Below are 21,445 nucleotides of genomic sequence, written 5' to 3'. Positions count from 1 at the left end.
TTTGGCTCATACTCAAAAATCTTTACTTGGTTTCTTTACCATACACTAAAGCAAAATAATACAGTCTTGAGGGAAGAAAGGGGACATCTGAGAAGCACTGGTACATGCAGGCGACCCTGTCCCTTCTCACAATAATTCTTATTTTCTATTTCGCAGCACGTCTGCTCCTCCTGGGCTCGCGCGCTCTAGCGAATGGCCTTGACGGGGCTCTTGAAGCTGGAGGCTGCCTGCAGCTGCAGCTGGTAGGCCATGGGGTGGATCTTGAACCCGTACAACCTGCCAAGGCAGAGACGTGACAAGTCTTCAAGGGCTGCACCAACAAGCTGCAACTTCAGTAAAGGGCCGATGCTAAGATGCTAAGCAGATGCTAAGATGCTGGCTAAGATGCTAAGCAGCTGGCTAAGATGCTAAGCAGCTGCTAAGATGCTGGCTAAGATGCTAAGCAGCTGGCTAAGATGCTAAGCAGCTGCTAAGATGCTAAGCAGATGCTAAGATGCTAAGCAGATGCTAAGATGCTGGCTAAGATGCTAAGCAGATGCTAAGATGCTAAGATGCTGGCTAAGATGCTAAGCAGATGCTAAGATGCTGGCTAAGATGCTAAGCAGATGCTAAGATGCTGGCTAAGATGCTAAGCAGATGCTAAGATGCTAAGCACACTGGAGCCTCCCGAGGGGGGGGGGCACAAACCTTGGGACAAACTGATTGGCGGGCCTCTTGGATCTGTACTCTGGGTGAACCATGAAGAGCATGTGTGGGAAACCGGTGCCAAAATAGGCTCCATCGGTGTGGTGATGCCTGGAGGACTTGGGCGTGTAGACGTCCATACATTTAGGGCAGTACAGCTTCACCATGGCCTCTCCTGGGATGTCAGACAGGCCTGGAAACAGCCACCGTTCAGAAAACCTGCAGCACTTTGGTTCTGGTCCCTCCACTGCTGGGTCCAGCAGTTCTGGGTCCAGCAGTGGTGCTGCTGGGTCCAGCACGTCTCGGCTCTGTGTTGGTGGTGCTTTAGACTCACCGATAGGAAGCATGTGCTGGTTTTCACAATAGACCCGGGGGCAATAACCAAAATCCCCTTGTTGGTATTTCTCCAACTGCGAATGATAAATCAGAAAGTTGCTGTTATTTACAGCTAAAAGCAACAGTGAGATCACAACAATGGTTCCAGTTGAGGGAGGCTGAAGCCTCGTCTCCATCCTCTGACCCGAACCCCCGACCCATCATGCATTGAGATGACAGCACTCAAAATCCCCTTTGATATAAAGCGGACCCCCCACGGTTAACGGCTGATGGAAGGAGCGGCACCATTTGTGCGATGCCTCGGTTGGTGAGGATGTAGCGTGCGTGGATCAGACCATACAACATCTCGGCCGCCTGCTCGATCAGGTCGCTCTGGTTGGGGTTGTCTTCCAACTCCTCATCTGCAAACAGGAAACAATGAAACACTGAAAACAGCAGCTTTTGTTCGAGGGATCTGAGGTAATAATGAGGTAATAATGAGGTAATAATGATGTAATAACACGATGGTTCCTCTCGTCACGCCTGTTCATGTCCCACTGAGGACACACGTCAACATATAATCCCATGTCTCGCGCTCAGAACCCGTTTTAGAAGAAATTCTCTGGATGTTTGAAATAGTTCTTGGCAGGTGTAATTTGCACTTGTGCTCCAGAACCATACAGACCTGGTTCAAGGTCCAGGATCATGTCGAGGGCTTGTCGATAGTGGGGGACCTGCTCGTTTAGTCCGGTCAGGTTAAATTTGTCTTGAATGTAGTCCTCATCAACCTTTATGTGAGGGAATTCAGATGGAAAAACATGATCAGTCTTGCTGGAGCCGCTAAACGTGCACAAACCTCCACAACTAAAGATGCTTCATAGCAACAGAAATAAGATCAAAATAGTGTTTAAAGGCCAATATCATGGAACAATCAATCAATAAAATTCAACTTTTGAAAACATCATCTTGCATATAAATCCTCGGTCCCGTCATGTAATAGTTCTTTTCCCCCACAAAGTCCCGAACTTGGATCTGATGTCCAGCAGCAAAGATGGGAGCATTTGGGTCCAGATGGTTCTGAAGGGCTTAGAAACTAAATGTACCACCGGACCAGTTGCTCTGCTAGACCGGGTTCATTCACAGTATGAAAGAATTGGACCTCTTACTTCACAGAAAAACTCGTTGCCCCTCAATCCGCAGAACCAGGAGATCCACGAAACTTCCTCTGAACTGCTCATCGTTCAAGACCTTTAAAAGAGAAACGGACCACAAATGAAGCATCTAGCGTGCGTCTGGGAGCCGGGCTAGCTAGCTAGCTAGCCGCTAGCATCGCCTCAAACCACACTAAAAACGTCGGTACAGTGATGCTATAGCCTCAAACTCATTTATACTTTATGTACGCAACGGTTAACTCGGCACTAATTACTTCGAATATTCACTGTTGACGTTCATTTGTAAATGTAATCACAATTAGCTCGCTGCACTTAGCAGCCGGGACGTGACAGAAATGGCGCATAATTAGAAACAGGCCTCGCCGAACAGATCGGTGCGTCCGCAGCGTCCGCAGCCTGTCCGAGAACACGTGACACTTGGTCAGGATGTGATATCCCGCAACTTACTGGTTCTTAATGCAGCCGCCTGAATACGAGAGAATCTCTTGCAAATCCACTGGTGTAAATAAAATGGACACCACCCCCGAAAAACAGGATCAAAGACGGGTTTTCTTGCTGTTTACCAGGAGTGTCTCCGTTAACGCTCCGCGGCTCGCTACCGCCCCCTGCTGGCGGCAGTGAGTCGCAGTAACCCTCCGCGGCTCTTTACCGCCCCCTGCTGGCGGCAGTGAGTCTCAGTAACTCTCCGTGGCTCGCTACCGCCCCCTGCTGGCGCAGTGAGTCTCAGTAACCCTCCGCGGCTCGCTACACCCGCCCCAGCTGCTGGCGGCAGTGAGTCTCCGTAACGCTCCGCGGCTCGCTACCGCCCCCGCTGGCGAGCAGTGAGTCTCAGTAACCCTCCGCGGCTCGCTACCGCCCCCTGCTAGGCGGCAGTGAGTCTCCGTAACGCTCCGCGGCTCTTACCGCCCCCTGCTGGCGGCAGTGAGTCTCAGTAACCCTCCGCGGCTCTTTACCGCCCTCTGCTGGCGGCAGTGAGTCGCAGTAACCCTCCGCTGCTCACTACCGCCCCCTGCTGGCGGCACGTACAAGAATCGCGGCCCGCAAGCGTTTTGGAAGATTAAGAAGGAGGAAAGGAAAGTGACATAATTATATTTAAGAGATGTTGAAACGACAACACAAAGTATTCCAATACACACACAAATGTAGTATTCCCAGTATATTGTAAACTGAAAGGCTGGAAAACATGGGTCAAACCTGAACATCAATTATTATAATCCAACTCTTTAGTTGGTAACTAAACTAAACCTTTTTCCTACTCCAAAAAATAATTCAGACACATACAAATAAAGGTTGAATTAAATCAAAAGTAGTTTATTTAACTTTGCCTTCTCTGTATAACTTTATTATAATAAGACACTTCTCTGCTTGTACATTGCTCCCTTGAACTAAAATGGCATTTGTTTGTGGGAATGTAAGTTGGGGCAGACAAAACTTAGATACATACCAATATACATACATGTGTGTATATTATGGTTCCATTAATAAAACCATAATTGTTATAACAGCTTGAATCACTCCAGGTACCTTAAACATAGTACAATCTTTAAGTTTTTTTCTGGAATACACTACGTTTCTTTTTAACATGGGTACGTGAAGTAATGCGCACATTAACATTAGGAGTTAAGGAAAGATGAAGCACTCTCCGAGCCAGTGTTGTGTGTACAAGGTTGAAACCAGTAAGAGACAAGGCAAGCGACACCCATGGGTGCTTGTCCATGCTTAGGAGTCAGTGGGGGGGCAGAGAAAGACATCCAGCTTCGCTTGCCTGCTGATCCTGTTTACATGAGACGGAACGTTCGAGGAGCATATACACACATTTGAATGTATATATGTCTGATGCATGGAAGCGACACAACTGTCTTGCTAGGGAACATTAGCTGAACCATGTGGGCAAACAAGGCAGAAGGTGCTCGCCATTCATGTGAACCGCCCCCCTCCCCCCCCCGTTATTACAGACACCTGGAAACACACACATGCCACACACTTACACATTACAAAAATAAGAATCATCAAATGCCCTACTCACAACATCCCCGAGACGATCTTCACACCGGTCAGTAAACAAACGACCCCAACTTACAGCAGTGAATGAGCGGGTGAATGGGTGAATGGGTGAGTGGGGGGGCAGCGGACGGTGCCACTGTGATGTCTCTCATGTATGATGCCGCCCATGTTTGAGGGCATCCCTACATCGGTCCAGGGTTTCCAGGGCTCGCCACCATCTGCTGGGAGCCGCCTCGGACCGTGTCCCCTGCAGATGGCGACGTGCACGAGGCTTCGGCACCGTCCAGACTCCCCAAGGTGCCCCCCCCACGGTGCCCCCAGACCAGTCAGGCCCACGTCCCCGGACAAGCTCTGGATTTTAAAGTCCTTCTTGACGTGAGGAGCCAAGGGAAGAGTCAGAGCAGAAGGCCGGGGCAGCGCTCCGTTCTCATCCCGTTTGCTTCACTCGCCCAAAGAAAACAAAGACCAAAGGAAGTCAAACGGCGCCGTACGAGGAGTGTTAACAGAACTAAGCACCGACTGAAGCACGGACAAGTTCTGCCATTTTTCCATCCATCCTACATTTTTATTCCATACAAATGGAAGTCACTGAGGAAATAATGGTTGTTAAAATAAAGCCAACAAGCTATGATGACAGTCTTTATAGGGTAAACAAAAGTCCAAGAGGAAAACTACTGATCTCAGGATAACTGCCAAAAGATATAATGACGTTGGGGAGGGAGGGCCCCCCCAACAAAAATATCAACAAATTCTAGTAAAATGTCAGAGTGGGTTGAAGGGGAAACTCCTGAGGAGCGAAGAGCAGCCCCGTTGATACTCGAGCCCAAGGAAGCTTCCCAATCCCACAGTTGACTAACGAAGCCCCAAATGTAACAGGAAATGACTGATGACAGCGAAGCAGAAAGGTTAGGGACAGAAAGGAAGCAGACTCTCACTTTACATTGTTCATGTTAAAAGATAAAGCTGCACTCGTCCCTGCGGAGGACACGTGCAGTTCTGCACCAGACATTTCACCCAAGGCCAAAGTGTGGTAGAAACAGACAGGATATAAAAGGAGCCCATCAATCTAGTTCTGCCAAAGAAATCTAGCGTTTCCATGTGCTGCCTGTGTTGTGCTTCTATGTGTGGACGCCTGCGCTCAGACCCAACGGGGCGGAGCCTCTCCTGGAGGGTGGAGGAACCACGGAGAAACGCACACCAACGGACGGGGGATGGAACCATGATGGGGGGACTCAAAGGGAACAGCACACACTGTACAACACGCCAACATCTGAGCGCCATGGCAACAGCAGCCACTCCACCCAGGAGATTCCGATTCGTCTGAGGGGCCGTTCCGATGCCAGTGGCGTTCTGTCCAATCATTTCCTATTTTTGGGGGAAGGCATGTTGACCCGTTTCTCCCCACGATTGCCTCCTCCATTACTGCCCCCCCCCGAGCCACTGCCAGGTGGGCCTCTGGGGCCTCTTCCTCCTCCAGGATTGACCCGACGGTTCTGGCGCTCCATACCAGGACGCTGGCTTGAGAAACTCCTTTTATTAGTGGAGGGCTCTTTTCCCGCCATCTCCCGCTCTCCCATACTTCCGCTACCCCCCCCTCCCCGTCCCAGGTGGTGGGGGTGATGAGATGAATATGGTTTTCCTCCCCCTCCACCCTCTCTATCTCGGAACTCTGTGAAGTCGCTGCTTTCCGAGGCGGTCTCCCACTCTTCGTTGGCTTGGTCTGAGTTCTGGTTAGTGAAGTCGGGGGACTTTGCTCCATGGCTGTGGTGGTGCTGGGGGGGGGCAGCTATGCCTTGGTTGTTGTAGTGGTGAGGGTGGCTGTTCGAATGGCTGAGGTGCCCACCGCCACTGCTGTTGCTAGTAACCGTGTTATTTTGTGTATTGCCGGTCACGGTGGCACCGAGGGGCGCTCCATTACTCTCCTGAACGAGTGCCCCGAGGGGGAGGAGGGCCTTCCTCCCCCAATCACCCCCACGCCCCCATTAATGCGGGCTGCATTCTCCTCTCCTTCAGCCTGCGAAAGCGGGGCGGCTTGTCTTGCTGATGCTGGGAGCGGCCATGACGGCGACGGCGGGGCGGTCGCTCAAAGCCGCGGGGGGTGGGCAGCGGCAGCACGTTGGGCCCCCCGGGGGTCGAGGCATGGTTGCTGGGCCCGCCCTGCTGGGCTACAATGCTCCATTTTCAGCAGAGCCTAAAGTGGCGGCTGTTGTAGCAGCCAGAGACGGCTGGGGGGGCTTGGGGGCGTGGCTCTGGGCTTGGCTGACGTCACCCATCTTGTCCTTCTTCTCTCCCCCGTTGGCTCCTTTGCCCGTGTCTTTGGGCCCCGGATGTTGAGGGGGGCTTTGCTGCTTTCGACCTGAGGCCGAGGACCTGGAGGGCCCACCGTGCGAGGCCGAAGCAGGACCCACTCTGAGCGGTCCAGGTGTTCCCCCGACATTGCAGCCGCCACGGTAGATGTTCCCTCCCCCATTGCCCCCACCCCTTCCTCTTCTAGAAGGTACACCTCTGGGCGTGAAGACCCGGGCCTGGGAACCTCTCGGTGGGGCAGATGACACGTGTCCAGTTGAGATGGCATGGTCGGAGCCATTTTTGGTGCTGGCTTTCTGGACCTCATCCTTGTCGGAGTGACCCAGCTCACTAGCACCACTGTCGCTGCCAGTCTCAGACCCTCTCTCCCTTCTCCTCTTGGGGATTTCTTCATATTCCGAACCCTCACTCCGGGTCTCACTTCGATTTCTGGCCCTGGCTGGGTTGTGTTGTGAGCGATCTTGTCCATGCCTGCCAACGCCCCCCTCTCCCCTGGACTCATTTTGGTGGCCCCCAGCAACAGATGAACGAAAGTCTCTGCCACTCCTGCCCCCCATTCTTCCACGACCACCACCACTGGGCCCAGCAGCAGATGTGTAGGTGCCACGGTAGCCACGTCCACGCCCAAAGAATTCTCCCCCCCGTCCTCGACTGGCTCTGCTCCCTTTGGCAGGCAGCCCATGGTGATGGATAGTGCTGCGGCCCCTCTCAAAGGAGCGATCCATTTCCCTCCTGGAAGAGGACCCTGAAAATCCAGATTGGACATCTGCATCTTTGGACCCTCGATTTCCCCCACCTCCCCCAAATCTTTCTTTTCCAGCATTTCTGGGTTTGGCTGCGGGAGCCGATTCATCTTTAGGTGGTGCTGAGGTGTTCTGGGAGCTGGAGGAGCCATCCTGCTTGGTGGAACTGGGCTGGCCTGCATCCTGCTCTTTGTCTTTACCAAGGCCGACAGTTGTCTTTTCATCCACCTCCCCTCCATCTTTCTTCATCTCTTTCAACACTGGTTTTTTAATGGGCCCAGCCCTCTTGTTGCTGGTGCCGGCTGTCTGATTGGAGGGCTTGTGCTCCGAGACAGTGACGAGTTCCTCCCCTCCACACGAGTTGCTCCCCCCTCCCGCATTGCTGTTGGCCCTCCTACCGTGAGAGGAGCCGCCACTAGTGCTGCTGCCAGGCCGTGGGCCCCAGTGAGTTTCTGTCTTGTGTTCTCTTCCACCTCTTTGGTTGGGTTTAGAATGGGGGGGGTGCTGCTGCTGCTGCTGTGCTGCTGCTGCTGCTGCTGCTGCTGCTGCTGCTGCTGCTGCTGAGGCGGCGTGTGGCTGCCATGTTGATTAGGAGGTGGGCTTGCAGTAACGAAACTGACCTTCTCCTGTTTAACGTGACTGCTATTGATGCTTCCTCTTTCTCCATGACTTTTCCCCATACCAGGCTCATTTTCTCTATGATGATGATGATGATGATGATGATGCATAGCAACTTTGACATTTCCATCATCCCTTGCAGAGGAGGAGGAGGAGGAGCAGGATGAGGTGGAGGGTTGATGTATTGGGGGAGAATCTCTCTTCTTAGCAGGCCCCTCAACAACCCTATCACGACTGTTTTCTGGCTTGTGTGGGTGAAGAGCAAAGTGAGGCTGCTGAGGGTGGTGGCTGTGATGAAGATGGAGATGAGAGCTGCTCTCAACTGCCGGGACGTCGACTCGACTATTTCGATCATACTGAGAGTGTGGAGCTCCCCACATTTGGCCCTGCTGGGATCCTCTAGGAGCGTCATCTTGGTGGGTGAAGCCATGCTGCTTGTTTCCTCTCTCCGCTGGCCTCTGCTGCTGTTGGTGGGGGAGCATCCGTGCACTTTGGTCTGGGAAGTTACTGTAGTTTCCCTGTCCACCCATGTAGTGATGTGTATGATGGCTGCTTCCCTGTGCCCCAACTTGTGTGCCAACTAAAGGTGGCGTCTGACTGGATGTCCCACTGTTAGTTCCAGGCTGCTGTATTGGTCCCAGTACACCTTCTCGCATGCGATGTGGAGGTGTGTCACTCCTGAAATAGACAGGAAACAATACCATTATCATTAAATACAAATAATTTTATATATTTCTAATACAAATGGCATCAAAAAATCATATAAAACGGTACGAATGAGTGCAATACAATTACATGTGGACCGAGTTATACCTGGGTCCTTTGGCCCCGTCATCCTCGTCCATTCCCTGCTTCTGTCTGAGCGGCGACGCCAGCCCCCGCCCCTCCCCAGGTCCAGGGAACACCTCTGGCCCCCAGGCTAGCTTAGGGTCCATTGGAGGAGTCCCACGCTGAGGTTGCCCTGGAAGCGGCTGCTGCCTGTCAAACGGTTCTGACCCAGATCCTCCTGAATCAGACCGCTCACGCCCAATAAGACCTGCCAGAGCAAAGCACTTTTTAAAATAAATAGGGTTGCCGAGCAACTACAAAATTAGAATCTGGCATTTATCTAATTTTAAGTTAAGTACAGACAGAAAGTCAACTTTTCATTTTTAATGCTTTGTTTAGGTCAATCGATTAATTACTGGGTTTGCCAGAAGATTACGCTGGAGGTCTGCAGAAATGAGGGTGAGAGCGAAGCGGCACAAGGACCGAGGACACTAACAGCTTTATCACGCTCACACACACACACACACACGCGCACCACACACACACACCACACTACACACGACTCACACACACACACACACTCACACACGCACTCACACACACACACACACGCACTCACACACACACAAACACACACACACGCGCTCACACACACACACACGCGCACACACACACACACGCGCACGCGCTCACTCACACACTCACACGCACTCTCACACACACACACACGCGCTCACTCACACACGCGCGCACCACACACTCAACACACACAGCACTCACACACACACCAAACACACACACGCGCTCACACACACACACACACGCACTCACAACACACAAACACACACACACACGCGCTCACACACACACACACACACACACACACACGCGCACGCGCTCACTCACACACTCACACGCGCTCTCACACACACACGCGCGCTCACTCACACACGCGCTCACACACACTCACGCGCTCACACGCACTCACACACACACACGCGCACTCACACACACACACGCTCACACACGCACACACACACACACGCTCACACACACTCACCAGATGGGTGTATGCCGGCTGGATAGAAGTCCATTGGAGGTGGGCGGCCCTGCATCATGCGAGGGTCCATGTAGGGCATCATCATCCAGCGGGGATCAATTATTGGCAGGGGTGGGGGTCGAACCATGCTGCTGGGTTGGTAAAGTGGCCCACCTTGTTTTGGTCCAGGGCCTGACTGGGGTGTGGAACCTGCTGAAGGAGCCTGTGGCTGGGGGGAGAGCTGGCTCTGAGACGACTGGCCGTGCTGCTGCTGCCACTGCTGCTGCTGTTTGAGGAGCTGCTCCTACAGAGAAAACATCGTATCTCGGGACCACGTTTGACCAGACACAATCGTAACGATACTGTGGGGCCACTTTAGTCATCACAACCCACTCAAACAACTGACTCGTAACTTTGTACCTGCTGCTGCCTCTGAAATCGAGGTGGAAGAGACTTTTGGTACTTTGAGTAGCCTTGGTTAGGAAGACCACCGGCTGGACGACTTGCTCCACTTCCAGCAGTCTCAATCTTGACTTGGTCGACTCCTCTTTCATTTCCGCTCCCTGTGCGACCGTGAGTGCAGCCCGCAGTCTCGTCCTTGATTTCTCCGGGTAAAGGCCTGTCCATGGCAGCTTGTGGAGCCTGGGACACGGCTGGCTGAGGACACTGCTGGGACTCTGGACAGACGAGTAGCTTGTTAGGGGTCAGGATTCAGTAATGCAGCACAAGTCTGAAAATGTATCCTAAGACAGCAAATTCTAGACAGTGGAACTATGAATACATACAGTTAATATGCACAGCACATTAGTTAATACATTAGTTAACACCTAGTTAATGCCAAGTCTCGAGCCGATAGGTTGGCAAGTTTTTCCTAAAGGAGTTTTCCATTCTTATGGAAACAATAAACACGCTACTAATAAGTCACAGTTATAGCAGGTTCCTAGGACACCTGAAAATTCTGGTGAAAAATTGAGTAATATTGGATTAGAAACGGACAGTTTAACTGTGTGGCAGCCCAACGAGCACGAGAGGGCCTGCTCAAAGGTTGAGGCTTTACTCACGAATTCAACATCGGCATCAAAACACAGCACTTTAGTCACAAAGTAAAGAAGCAGGCCTACTACATAAATGCCTTCCATTTAAATATACATCTTTTATTAAACTACAAGATGTGTTTAAGATGGAATGTCACTCAGAGCTACCGGGTGCTTGTTTCTCGGGCGAGACTCGTGTTCTTTTTCCCTTCTCCTCATGCGTAATCACCTTCATGTTCATATATAAATCATGCATAGTAAAAGCACTTTCTGGCCTGCCAGCGACCAGCCCGAGGCCCAGCTCACTCATACAATAATGGTGCGACTATCACCAGTCGCCTGTACGTACACACGATCTGATCAGTCTTAGAAACCAAAAACCCACATAACAGTCAAACCTGTTGGTTCTGAAAACAGGTGTTGGAATATTTACCAGCACTGGAGTCATAACTGCTCTTACTGCTGCCTCGCTGTTGTTCACCGACTAAAGGATTTGATGTTGGTTGGCCAGCAAATGGTGGAGGCTCCTCAGGATCCACACAGGGGGATGGAGGCTGGCTGGTGTTGGGTGAAGAGACTGAAACAGATGGGCTGAGGCTGCCGGCTGTGGCAGTAGTTGAGTTTCCATCCAGGCTGGGGGATTTACTGCTGCTACCGCCAACTCCTACATTGGTGCCGTGCTGTTGTTGCTGCTTCTCATCCAGCCTCTTTAGCTTCTCTGCACAGGCTGCACGTCTTTCTTCCTCCATCCTGCGTTCTTCCTCTTCACGGCGGCGACGGGCTCGTTCTACTGCTGCAGAAATCTCAGTGGAGGACTGCTTCCTACGCTGACGCCAGGTTTCATCCTCGTCATCTCCCTGCGTCCCATGAGCCACCAGACCAGGCTGGGGAGGAGTAGGACCCCCGATGCTCGGGTGGAGGCGGGCTTCCCCGGGATTAGTGAGGCTCCTTGACTGTGGGGCCGCTCCTGCAAGGTTACAAACAATGACATGTCTTTCTATTTCTGGATAAAATCCTTGTAATCTTGTGAAAAAATGTTATACAACAGTAATAAAACTCAGGAAGCAAAACGCAAAACCGAAGATGTCCGACCCATGAGAGCCGAGGGCCGTAAATGAGGCGATGACTGGAATGATTTATCTATGAGCCCACAACCAGAGGTCTACCTGTTGAGAAAAGGAGTAAGGCCCTTGTCCAAGGAGCGGGCCGGGGGGGGGGGAGGGCTGCTCCCGAAGACCACCCGATCCAGGCCTGTGCCCCTAGATACAGGCAGACACAGTAAACCACAACACAATGAGCCACACTCAAAACCTGAGTGTAACTTGTTTGCCCAAGAGCAACATGTGCGTTGTTGTTCTTTAAAAGCTTTGGCCTCTTCCTTCCCCCCGTTTCAGCGTGCTTTGATGGATGCTGGCTGCACTTCAGGATGTCTACCTGGTAGTTTGGAGGTCCACCCTGCCAGCCATTGCCTCCTCCTCCCGCGCCAACCTGGCTTGCTGGAGGGGGGTTGTGGATCTTTGTCAGCATTAGATGAAGAGGTATGGCGAGTTTCTTCACTGCTATCGGAGGCACGGGAGCGTGAGCCAGCAGGAGGGACATCCTGGGGCATCTGCTGCTCGCTAGGGTCCAGAGCAAAACACAGATTTGTCAAAATCTCAACAGCTGACGTATCAAATTCAAATTTAGTCTCATACCGGGATTCGTTGCTGCTTTCAGTTGGTTCCTCCTCCCCTTCTTCATCTCCTTCATCGTCACTGAACTTCAGCTTAGCAGAATAGTCTATTTCTTCATGAGCTCCTGGAAAAGCAAGCTAATCACTGCCTGTTTCAAATAGCTTCAGTTACACTTATTTGCTGCTTTGCCTTGCCAATCCCAGGAACATATTACTTGTAGATGACTTCCGTGAAAATAATAATAATAATTTTATATGCATTGATACAAAAATGAATGTCCATTGAAGCCTTATTGGCTGTCTTACCTGCCCAGCCCTCGTCACCATCATGGTCCAACTCATCCAGTTCCTTCAGGTCGTCCTGCTTTAAGATAGAAGGACGCTTCAGCACCTCTCCACATGCGTCTCGTGTGCCACCCTGTGGCCTACTGTCAGGTCCACTCTGCCCACGAGAAAACCTGTGAGGAAAATAAATATCCGTGCAAGAATCAGAATGTACGAATGGCTGCAAAAGGTTTGTAGTTTATCTATTTGACAGCGTGCCCTACCTAGGAGATGGTCCTTCCCCCGGTGCTGGGTACCTGTAAGGCCCCTGAGGGCCATAGGGACCCGGGAAGGGCATGTAGGGAGGAAACATCTTCAAAAAGAGACATAATTCATGTTTAGTGTGGATTTGTTAGAAGAGAAAACCAACCATAGAAATCTGGGGCAAATTGCAACATTTTAATACACCTGTGACTATATAAAAGATTAAATTGGTCTACAAACAAAAGGAGAAAAAAGGCGCTGGAACACTCACGAAAGGAGGCATGATTCCTCGATATTGGGGGAACCCAGGCCCCACAGGGGGTTGGGGCAGGGGCAAGACGGGGTTGCCTGCAGGAGCGATCCTAGGTGGCCCATGGGACTGAGAATTTGGAGTGGGTACCCCAGCTGCCCCATCCATCACCAGATGTCCACCACTGCCACCATCCGCCGCCCCCTCCCCAGACAGGGTGGGTGCCATTGCTCGGCCCCCCCCATCCCGCCAACTTGTTACATCTGCAGATGAGGTTAGGGTTAGCTCAGATGCTAAATGTGACGCCAGCGTTCCACCTATTGAGGAACTAAACAGAGTTAAGATCTCCCGTGTTTACTGAGTTTTGCTCAATATAATTCCATAACTGTTGTTTAAAGTTTTAATAGACAGACATGCCACACATGCCCAGAGCGGAGGTACCAAAAGTGAAAGCAAAGGCAGCCAACTGTGTGTCACTCACTCTGGGGGCGGAGGCTTGGTCCGGGCCCATACCACTGATCTACAGTGCCCTGTTCTCTGCCAGCTTTGTCCTGGTCGCCAGCCGCCTGCAGGGTGGGAAATTCCTCGCGAGAGAATGGCGATGGTTGGTTTGATCCCTTTCCACCTGCAAACAGAGGTGGGAGATGACCTCTGAGGAGCGCCGATGACCGGTGTAGACCAGTTATGCTAGGGGAGGGCTCACCATCGCCTTGTACTCCAGGTGTAACACTGGCTTGTGCCCAGGACCTTACCCCTGCGGCCTGTGTTGAAGGTTGAGTCACAGCCTTTCAAATACACAACATGTCAAGAACGTGCATGAGTGAAGAATGAAGACAGCAGCCATGTTGTCAATACCTCTGAAATGGGAGGGGTTCTCGGGCGCGTCGGCGCAGGAGTCGGTGAAGCCGAAGACTGCTGCGACTCCGGCTGCGGTGTTGATGATGGATCGGTACTAGAGAGAGCACAGCAGGTTGAATGGCAGCTGTTGTGAGTAGGGTTCGGGTTCGGGTTCGGGTTAGGGTTTGGGTAACGGTAACCCTAACCCGAACCCACTGGTCACACAGACGGCCCACACACCTCTTTGGGTCTGCTTGCTCCTGTTTGCTTGCCCATCCTGTGCCGTCTTTGGGAACAAGTAAGACGTTGGGATCGTTGCCTTTGTTCTCTGCCTTCAGACTGGGCAGGTTGGCTGGGGGTGGCATACGCCGTGCGGAGGCAACTTTACCGAGAGACTGCAGGCCATGGCGGGGAGGAACTGGAAGCAAGAGAAGGTCGGTACGGAACAGTGAAACCCTGATAAATACCAAGGAAACCTTATCAAAAGCACCAACAGGAACACAAACATCTTCTTGATTTACTATTCTTATTAGTTTGACACAGATCAGGTTAAGAGTTTGCACATTTTCTTATAAATAATAGTGGAATTGCTTGGAAGGAGAACGCTGGCCAATGAGAGGTGGGCAGGAAGGGCAGGTAGCCTTCCAGGTGTGTGCAGGAGCCACACGGCCGGTGGACACGCCTCCCCCTGCAGATCACCTCTCAGACCCTTCAGATGATGCATCACTCACCAACTGGCTTCTGTGTTTCAAGGCTCTTTCCTTTGTATGTATCAAACAGGTTGAGAGACGCATACTTGGTTTTGCCTTCCTTCCCCTTTGCAGTTTGCCCAGAGCGCTCTGACATTGCGCTGTCCGCTCATTGAGTACGGTGAGCCCTGAGACTGTGGACAGAGGACAGAGGGGACAGGGGACAGGGGAGAGGGAGAGGAGAAGAGGGAGACGGAGAGAGGAGAGAGGAGAGAGGACAGAGGGCGGAAGGGGAGAGGAGAGGGGAAGAGGGGAGAGGAGAGAGAGGGGAGAGGGGAGAGGAGAGAGAGGGCGAGAGGGAGAGGGAAGGGGAGAGAGGGAAGGGGAGAGGAGAGAGGAGAGGGAAAGAGGGGAAAGGGGAGGAGGAGAGGGAAGGGGAGAGGGAAGGGGAGAGGGGAGGGGAGAGGGGAGAGGGGAGACGAGAGAGAGGGGAGAGGAGAGAGGGAAGGGGAGGAGGAGAGGAGAGAGGAGAGGGAAGAGGGGGAGGGGAGAGAGAGAGAGAGAGGGGAGGAGAGGTGAGGGGAGGAGCGGGAGAGGAGAGGGGAGAGGGGAGAGGGACGGAGGAGGAGAGAGGAGAGGGGAGAGGGGAGGATGAGAGGGGAGGAGAGAGGGGAGAGGAGAGAGGGAAGGGGACGGAGGGAGAGAGAGACGGGGAGAGGGAGAGGAGAGGGCCGAGAGGAGAGGGAAGGGGAGAGAGGGAAGGGGAGAGGGGAGGGGAGAGGAGAGGGGAGAGGGGAGAGGAGACGAGGGAAGGGGAGAGGGGAGGGGAGCGGGAGAGGAGAGGAGAGAGGAGAGGGAGAGGAGACGAGGGAGGGGAGAGGGGACAGAGGAGGGGAGAGGAGAGAGGAGAGAGGAAGGGGAGAGGGGAGAGGGGAGGGGAGAGGGGACAGGAGGAGAGGAGAGAGCGGGAGAGGGGAGAGGAGAGAGGGGAGGGGAGAGGAGGGGGACAGAGGAGAGGGGAGAGAGGACAGGGGAGAGGGAAGGAGGAGAGAGGGGAGGGGAGAGGAAGGGGAGAGGAGAGAGGGAGAGGGGAGAGGACAGAGAGGGGAGAGGAGAGAGGGGAGGAGGAGAGAGAGGGAAGGGGAGGAGGAGAGAGGAGAGGGGAGAGGGGAAAGGGGAATGAGGAGAGGGAAGGGGAGAGGGAAGGGGAGAGGGGAGGGGAGGGGAGAGGGAGAGAGAGCAGGGGAGAGGAGAGAGGGAAGGGGAGAGGAGAGAGGAGAGGGGACAGAGGGGAGGGGAGAGGAGAGGGAAGGGGAGAGGGAAGGGGAGAGGGGAGGGGAGAGGAGAGAGGGAGAGGGGAGAGGAGAGAGGGAAGGGGAGAGGGGACAGAGGAGAGGGGAGAGGAGAGAGGACAGAGGGGACAGGGGAGAGGAGGAGAGGGAAGGGGAGAGGGGACAGGGGAGAGGGGAGAGAGGAGAGAGGACAGGGAGAGGGGAGAGGGAAGGGGAGAGGGAGAGGAGAAGAGGAGGAGGGAGGGAGAGGGAAGAGGAGAGAGGGAAGGGGAGAGGGGAGACAGAGAGAGAGGGGAGGAGAAGAGGACAGAGGGAGCGGAGAGGGAAGAGGGGACAGAGGAGAGGGGACAGAGGAAGGAGAGGGGAGAGGAGAGGGAAAGGGGGGAGAGGAGAGGAGAGGGGAGAGGGGACAGGAGAGGAGAGGGGACAGAGGAGAGGAGAGGAGAGGAGAGGAGAGGAGAGGAGAGGAGAGGAAGGGGAAAGGAGAGGGGACAGGGGAGAGGAGAGGGGACAGGGGAGAGGGGACAGAGGAGAGGGGACAGAGGAGAGGGGACAGGGGAGAGGAGAGAGGAGACATGGTTGGAAGACCGTCACACAGACAACGTGAGCAGGTCTTGATGATGTGGAGACGTCTTGCTTGCATCAGGACCACCACAGCCAGGGCCTGAGGCAGAGCCCAGCAGCACCAGTTGGGCCACGTCCTACTGGTGCTGCTGAGGCCTTCCACCAAGGGCTTTGGTGACTAGCAGTGGCGCCACAGCCGACCCACCAACACCAGAACAACTACAGCACGAGATCCACGTTAGGGATCATCGTCCACCTCCACAGGACTCCTGACACCTGGAACAGTCCCTGGATCTGGGGCGGAGGCTGAAGGGTCGGGCGTGGTCACAGAAAACCAGCACCACATCACCGAAGGGTTAGGGTTGGAGGTCCAACACTTCCTAGGACCTAGTAAACCCTAACTCTAACCCTCCGACCTTCCGACCCTCCAACTCTAACCCTCCCACCTAACCTCCCACCCTAACCCTCCGACCCTAAACTCGACCCTGACCCTCCAATTCTAACCCTCCCACCCTAACCCTCCAATTCTAACCCTCCGACCCTAACCCTCCAATCTAACCCTCCACCCAACCCTCCAATTCTAACCCTCCGACCCTAACCCTCCAATTCTAACCCTCCCACCCTAACCCTCCAATTCTAACCCTCCCACCCTAACCCTCCGACCCTAACCCTCCAATCTAACCCTCCAATTCTAACCCTCCGACCCTAACCCTCCGACCCTAACCCTCCAATTCTACCCTCCAATTCTAACCCTCCGACCCTAACCCTCCGACCCTAACCCTCCGACCCTAACCCTCCAATTCTAACCCTCCCACCCTAACCCTCCAATTCTAACCTCCGACCCTAACCCTCCAATTCTAACCCTCCACCCTAACCCTCCGACCCTAACCCTCCAATTCAACCCTCCCCGACCCTAACCCTCCAATTCTAACCCTCCAATTCTAACCCTCCCACCCTAACCCTCCAATCTAACCCGCCCACCTAACCCTCCAATTCTAACCCTCCCACCCTAACCCTCCGACCCGACCCTCAATTCGAACCCTCCCACCTAAACCTTCGACCCTAAACCTCCAATTCTAACCCTCCCACCCTAACCCTCCAATTCTAACCCTCCCACCCTAACCCTCCAATTCTAACCCTCCCACCCTAAACCTTCGACCCTAAACCTCCAATTCTAACCCTCCCACCCTAACCCTCGACCCTCCAACCCTAAACCTCCGACCCTAACCCTCCAATTCTAACCCTCCCACCCTAACCCTCCGACCCTAACCCTCCGACCCTAACCCTCCCACCCTCCAACTCTAACTCTAGCATTTAGTACTTCCTAGCACCTAGTCCTAGCATTTAGCACTCCCTAGTCCTAGTCATGTGCTAGTCCTAGCATTTAGCACTCCCTAGTCCTAGTCATGTGCTAGTCCTAGCACTTAGCACTCGCTAGTCCTAGTCAAGTGCTAGTCCTAGCATTTAGCACTCCCTAGTCCTAGTCATGTGCTAGTCCTAGCACTTAGCACTCCCTAGTCTAGTCATGTGCTAGTCCTAGCACTTAGCACTCGCTAGTCCTAGTCAAGTGCTAGTCCTAGCATTTAGCACTCCCTAGTCCTAGTCATGTGCTAGTCCTAGCACTTAGCACTCCCTAGTCCTAGTCATGTGCTAGTCCTAGCACTTAGCACTCGCTAGTCCTAGTCAAGTGCTAGTCCTAGCATTTAGCACTCCCTAGTCCTAGTCAAGTGCTAGTCCTAGCATTTAGCACTCCCTAGTCCTAGTAAAGTCTGTTCCTAGCATTTAGCACTTCCTAGTCCTAGTCCTAGCACCTAGTCCTAGCACCTAGTGCTGGTCCTGGTCCAGGCTCGGAGTCCCTCATTTCAGGCAGCACTGCCAGTAACACCAAGAAAAGATTAAATTTGGTCTCTATGGCAACACGCGATGTTCTTCTGGGGCCTGGACTGAGTGGTGTCGGTACCATGGCAACCCTTCAGCTGGAAGGGGCTCATCCCTAGAACCCAGGGACGGTTCTGCTCCCAGTGATGAGGTGCTCCTCGGCCACCCAGAACCACCTCATGGGCCCACAGATACAACACCCCGTTCGGACCCCCAGATCCTGCTAGAATCAGAACAACGTTCGCACATTCGAGCCGGACCCAAAAGGTCCCGGAACCTTCTGTCAATCGAATCTGTTTCTGACCAAAGCAGAGTGGATGAGGGTTCGGCCCCGTGTGGGGGGGGGGTTAACGGGGGCAGCAGCGCCGGAACCGAGCCGTTCTCTCACCACCCGGGGCCCCGCACGGCTAATGCTAATGCTAATGCTAAGCAGTCACAGCAAGCACGTTTACCGTCCGGACACCTTCAAAGGATCCCCAGCATAGCGGGAAGCTCGCGCCGGGAACTAACGGCAGTAACTGTAACGGAGTAATCCTCGCTCGGCCCTTTGATGTCGGGAGGGGGGCGCGTGCATGTTTCAGCCTGCGTTTATAATAACGACCCAAGTCCCCTCCAACTACGAGGGCTCACGCACGGACAGCACGGCGGTGTTTAAACTACGCACTTTGGGTCCCGAAGCGCTTGTAGCCGCCACAGAACCGAGCAGGGGGAGATTTGATGAGGACAACAGAACAAAATGGCGGCGCGGCCCCAGGACCGACCGAGCCACAGAGCAGCCAACTTTTCATGTTTCCTTCCGAGAGCAGCGGTGAAAAACGCCGCGGGTTCAAATTTGCGATCCCCTCAAATTAAACAGTCAAAATGGAAATTATAGATTGCGGATAAGAAATTAATTTCGTGCTGGTGGCGGCTACACGACCACTATTATGGCTGAAAATGAATCTCCACCAACCTTTTCCTCAAATTAGACAATGTATGGTTAATAACTGAACGCTACCGGGAATAAGAATAAAGAACGTGTATAAAGTGATGTTTCCGTTAGGGTGTATATTGTTCTGGCGTTATATTAAAACCCACACAGACTGGACTAATACTGGCTAACCACGAAGGCAAGCTAGGCTAATGAGCGAGACAACCTCACAACACTAGCTGACAACAACCTATTTCCAAATAATGAAGAAAATCTCTCCGAAAAAAGCACTTCGTCGAGCCAAGTGGTTCTCGATTTGCACCTATAATAACGTAATTGTCGGATGTTTACGTAAACGATGAAATTTTCCCGGCCACTGACCTGCTCTTGTCCCGACTTGTCTCGACGTTTAAACGCAGAATGAGGTTAGCTATGCTATGGCGTAGCTTGCTAGCGAAGAGCCAGCGAGCTAAGCAACGTTATCCCTGCTCTGTCCAACACAGGAGCGCTCTGAAGGGGCTCCTAGTGGCTACTTTGCTCAGAAGGTTATAGGAAGTATTCCGCTTACTTGCACTCCTTGTCCTTTGTTGTAAAAATAAATGAAACCAGGAAAATAAAATGGCAACAGTGGCCTCGACCCGTCACGTAGGAGCCGTCAACGGCTACTGCGTGACGCTGAGATGGAGCCGCTCGAGAGCTCCGCGCAGCGGGGAGACGAGCAGAAAAGGCCCGTTCAACGTGCGACGTGGAGCGGGAAGAGCTCGTCTCAAGGCGCTTTTGTGGCTTTGGGAAGGAATTGGCAAACGTTTATTTAGTTAACTCGCCCACATCTGACACCCCAAACTACAGCTACAACCCCCACATCAGACACCTCAAACTACAGCTACAACCCCCACATCAGACACCCCAAACTACAGCTACAACCCCCACATCTGACACCCCAAACTACAGCTACAACCCCCACATCAGACACCCCAAACTACAGCTACACCCCCACATCTGACACCCCAAACTAAAGCTACAACCCCCACATCAGACACCCCAAACTACAGCTACAACCCCCACATCTGACACCCCAAACTAAAGCTACAACCCCCACATCAGACACCCCAAACTACAGCTACAACCCCCACATCTGACACCCCAAACTAAAGCTACAACCCCCACATCAGACACCCCAAACTACAGCTACAACCCCCACATCTGACACCCCAAACTAAAGCTACAACCCCCACATCAGACATCCCAAACTACAGCTACAACCCCCACATCAGACACCCCAAACTACAGCTAAACCCCCCACATCAGACATCCCAACTACAGCTAAACCCCCCACATCAGACACCCCAAACTACAGCTACACCCCCACATCTGACACCCCAACTACAGCTAAACCCCCCACATCAGACATCCCAAACTACAGCTAAACCCCCCACATCAGACACCCCAAACTACAGCTACACCCCCACATCAGACACCCCAAACTACAGCTAAACCCCCCACATCAGACACCCCAAACTACAGCTAAACCCCCCACATCAGACACCCCAAACTACAGCTAAACCCCCCACATCAGACACCCCAAACTACAGCTACACCCCCACATCTGACCCCCAAACTACAGCGACAACCCCCACATCAGACACCCCAAACTACAGCGACAACCCCCACATCAGACACCCCAAACTACAGATACAACCCCCACATCTGACACCCCAAACTAAAGCTACAACCCCCACATCAGACACCCCAAACTACAGCTACAACCCCCACATCAGACACCCCAAACTACAGCTACAATCTCCACACATTAGCCAAACTACAGCTACAATCTCCACACACCAGCCAAACTACAGCGACCAGTAACAGGAAGCCCTTCCAGCCTGTTGTCTCCTCCCTTTGCATTTGAGGGATGCACCTTCTAAACTGTGATTCCGATGGGAATCAAGGCTCTTGTGGGGGCCCGTGGGAGGAAAAACAAGGTTCCAGAAGATGGTGGGTTGTTTATGAGGCCAGAATCCCTCTGGAACCTGGAACATCACCTAAATGTAACTGGATCTTTCTTGGCCCATTAGCAACATTTCCTTAAGAATGTCATTAAAATCTGCTTTTGTGCCAACAGAAACAATCAAAGGAACCTT

At 53.0% G+C, this 21,445-nt stretch overlaps 2 protein-coding genes across 2 annotated transcripts; both read right to left on the bottom strand.

The window, feature by feature from the left end:
• Positions 1-2,807, bottom strand: csnk2b (casein kinase 2, beta polypeptide). The gene is made up of 7 exons (XM_057020956.1): positions 2,619-2,807; positions 2,166-2,247; positions 1,685-1,787; positions 1,306-1,421; positions 1,019-1,094; positions 688-877; positions 1-276 (listed from the first exon to the last, which is right to left on the bottom strand). The coding sequence occupies exons 2-7, from the start codon at positions 2,235-2,237 to the stop codon at positions 186-188; spliced, it is 648 nt and encodes a 215-aa protein (XP_056876936.1). The 5' UTR covers positions 2,238-2,247; positions 2,619-2,807; the 3' UTR covers positions 1-185.
• Positions 2,808-3,461: 654 nt separating this feature from the next.
• Positions 3,462-20,032, bottom strand: prrc2a (proline-rich coiled-coil 2A). The gene is given in 23 exon segments (XM_057020102.1): positions 3,462-6,105; positions 6,108-6,179; positions 6,182-6,349; positions 6,352-7,752; positions 7,803-8,521; positions 8,657-8,879; positions 9,672-9,954; positions 10,071-10,327; positions 11,118-11,600; positions 11,603-11,651; positions 11,851-11,943; positions 12,119-12,166; positions 12,168-12,303; positions 12,379-12,481; positions 12,663-12,814; positions 12,905-12,993; positions 13,156-13,397; positions 13,616-13,759; positions 13,838-13,919; positions 13,990-14,086; positions 14,212-14,389; positions 14,703-14,854; positions 19,873-20,032. Coding segments are annotated over 22 exon segments (5,706 nt in total). The 5' UTR covers positions 14,818-14,854; positions 19,873-20,032; the 3' UTR covers positions 3,462-5,533.
• Positions 20,033-21,445: the final 1,413 nt, after the last annotated feature.

The sequence above is a fragment of the Takifugu flavidus genome, chromosome 21, assembly GCF_003711565.1.
Source record: "Takifugu flavidus isolate HTHZ2018 chromosome 21, ASM371156v2, whole genome shotgun sequence".
NCBI lineage: Eukaryota > Metazoa > Chordata > Actinopteri > Tetraodontiformes > Tetraodontidae > Takifugu > Takifugu flavidus.
The sequence above is the reverse complement of the archived record's forward strand: the minus strand, read 5'-3'. Positions and strand labels throughout refer to the sequence as shown.

Excerpts from the sequence above, each read along its gene's own strand:
- csnk2b (XM_057020956.1), bottom strand. The coding sequence starts at position 2,237 with ATGAGCAGTTCAGAGGAAGTTTCGTGGATCTCCTGGTTCTGCGGATTG. Across the intron at positions 1,422-1,684 it reads GATCCTGGACCTTGAACCAG|ATGAGGAGTTGGAAGACAAC; the intron begins GTCTGTATGGTT and ends TCCTGTTTGCAG. Across the intron at positions 878-1,018 it reads CCAGCACATGCTTCCTATCG|GCCTGTCTGACATCCCAGGA; the intron begins GTGAGTCTAAAG and ends GGCTGTTTCCAG.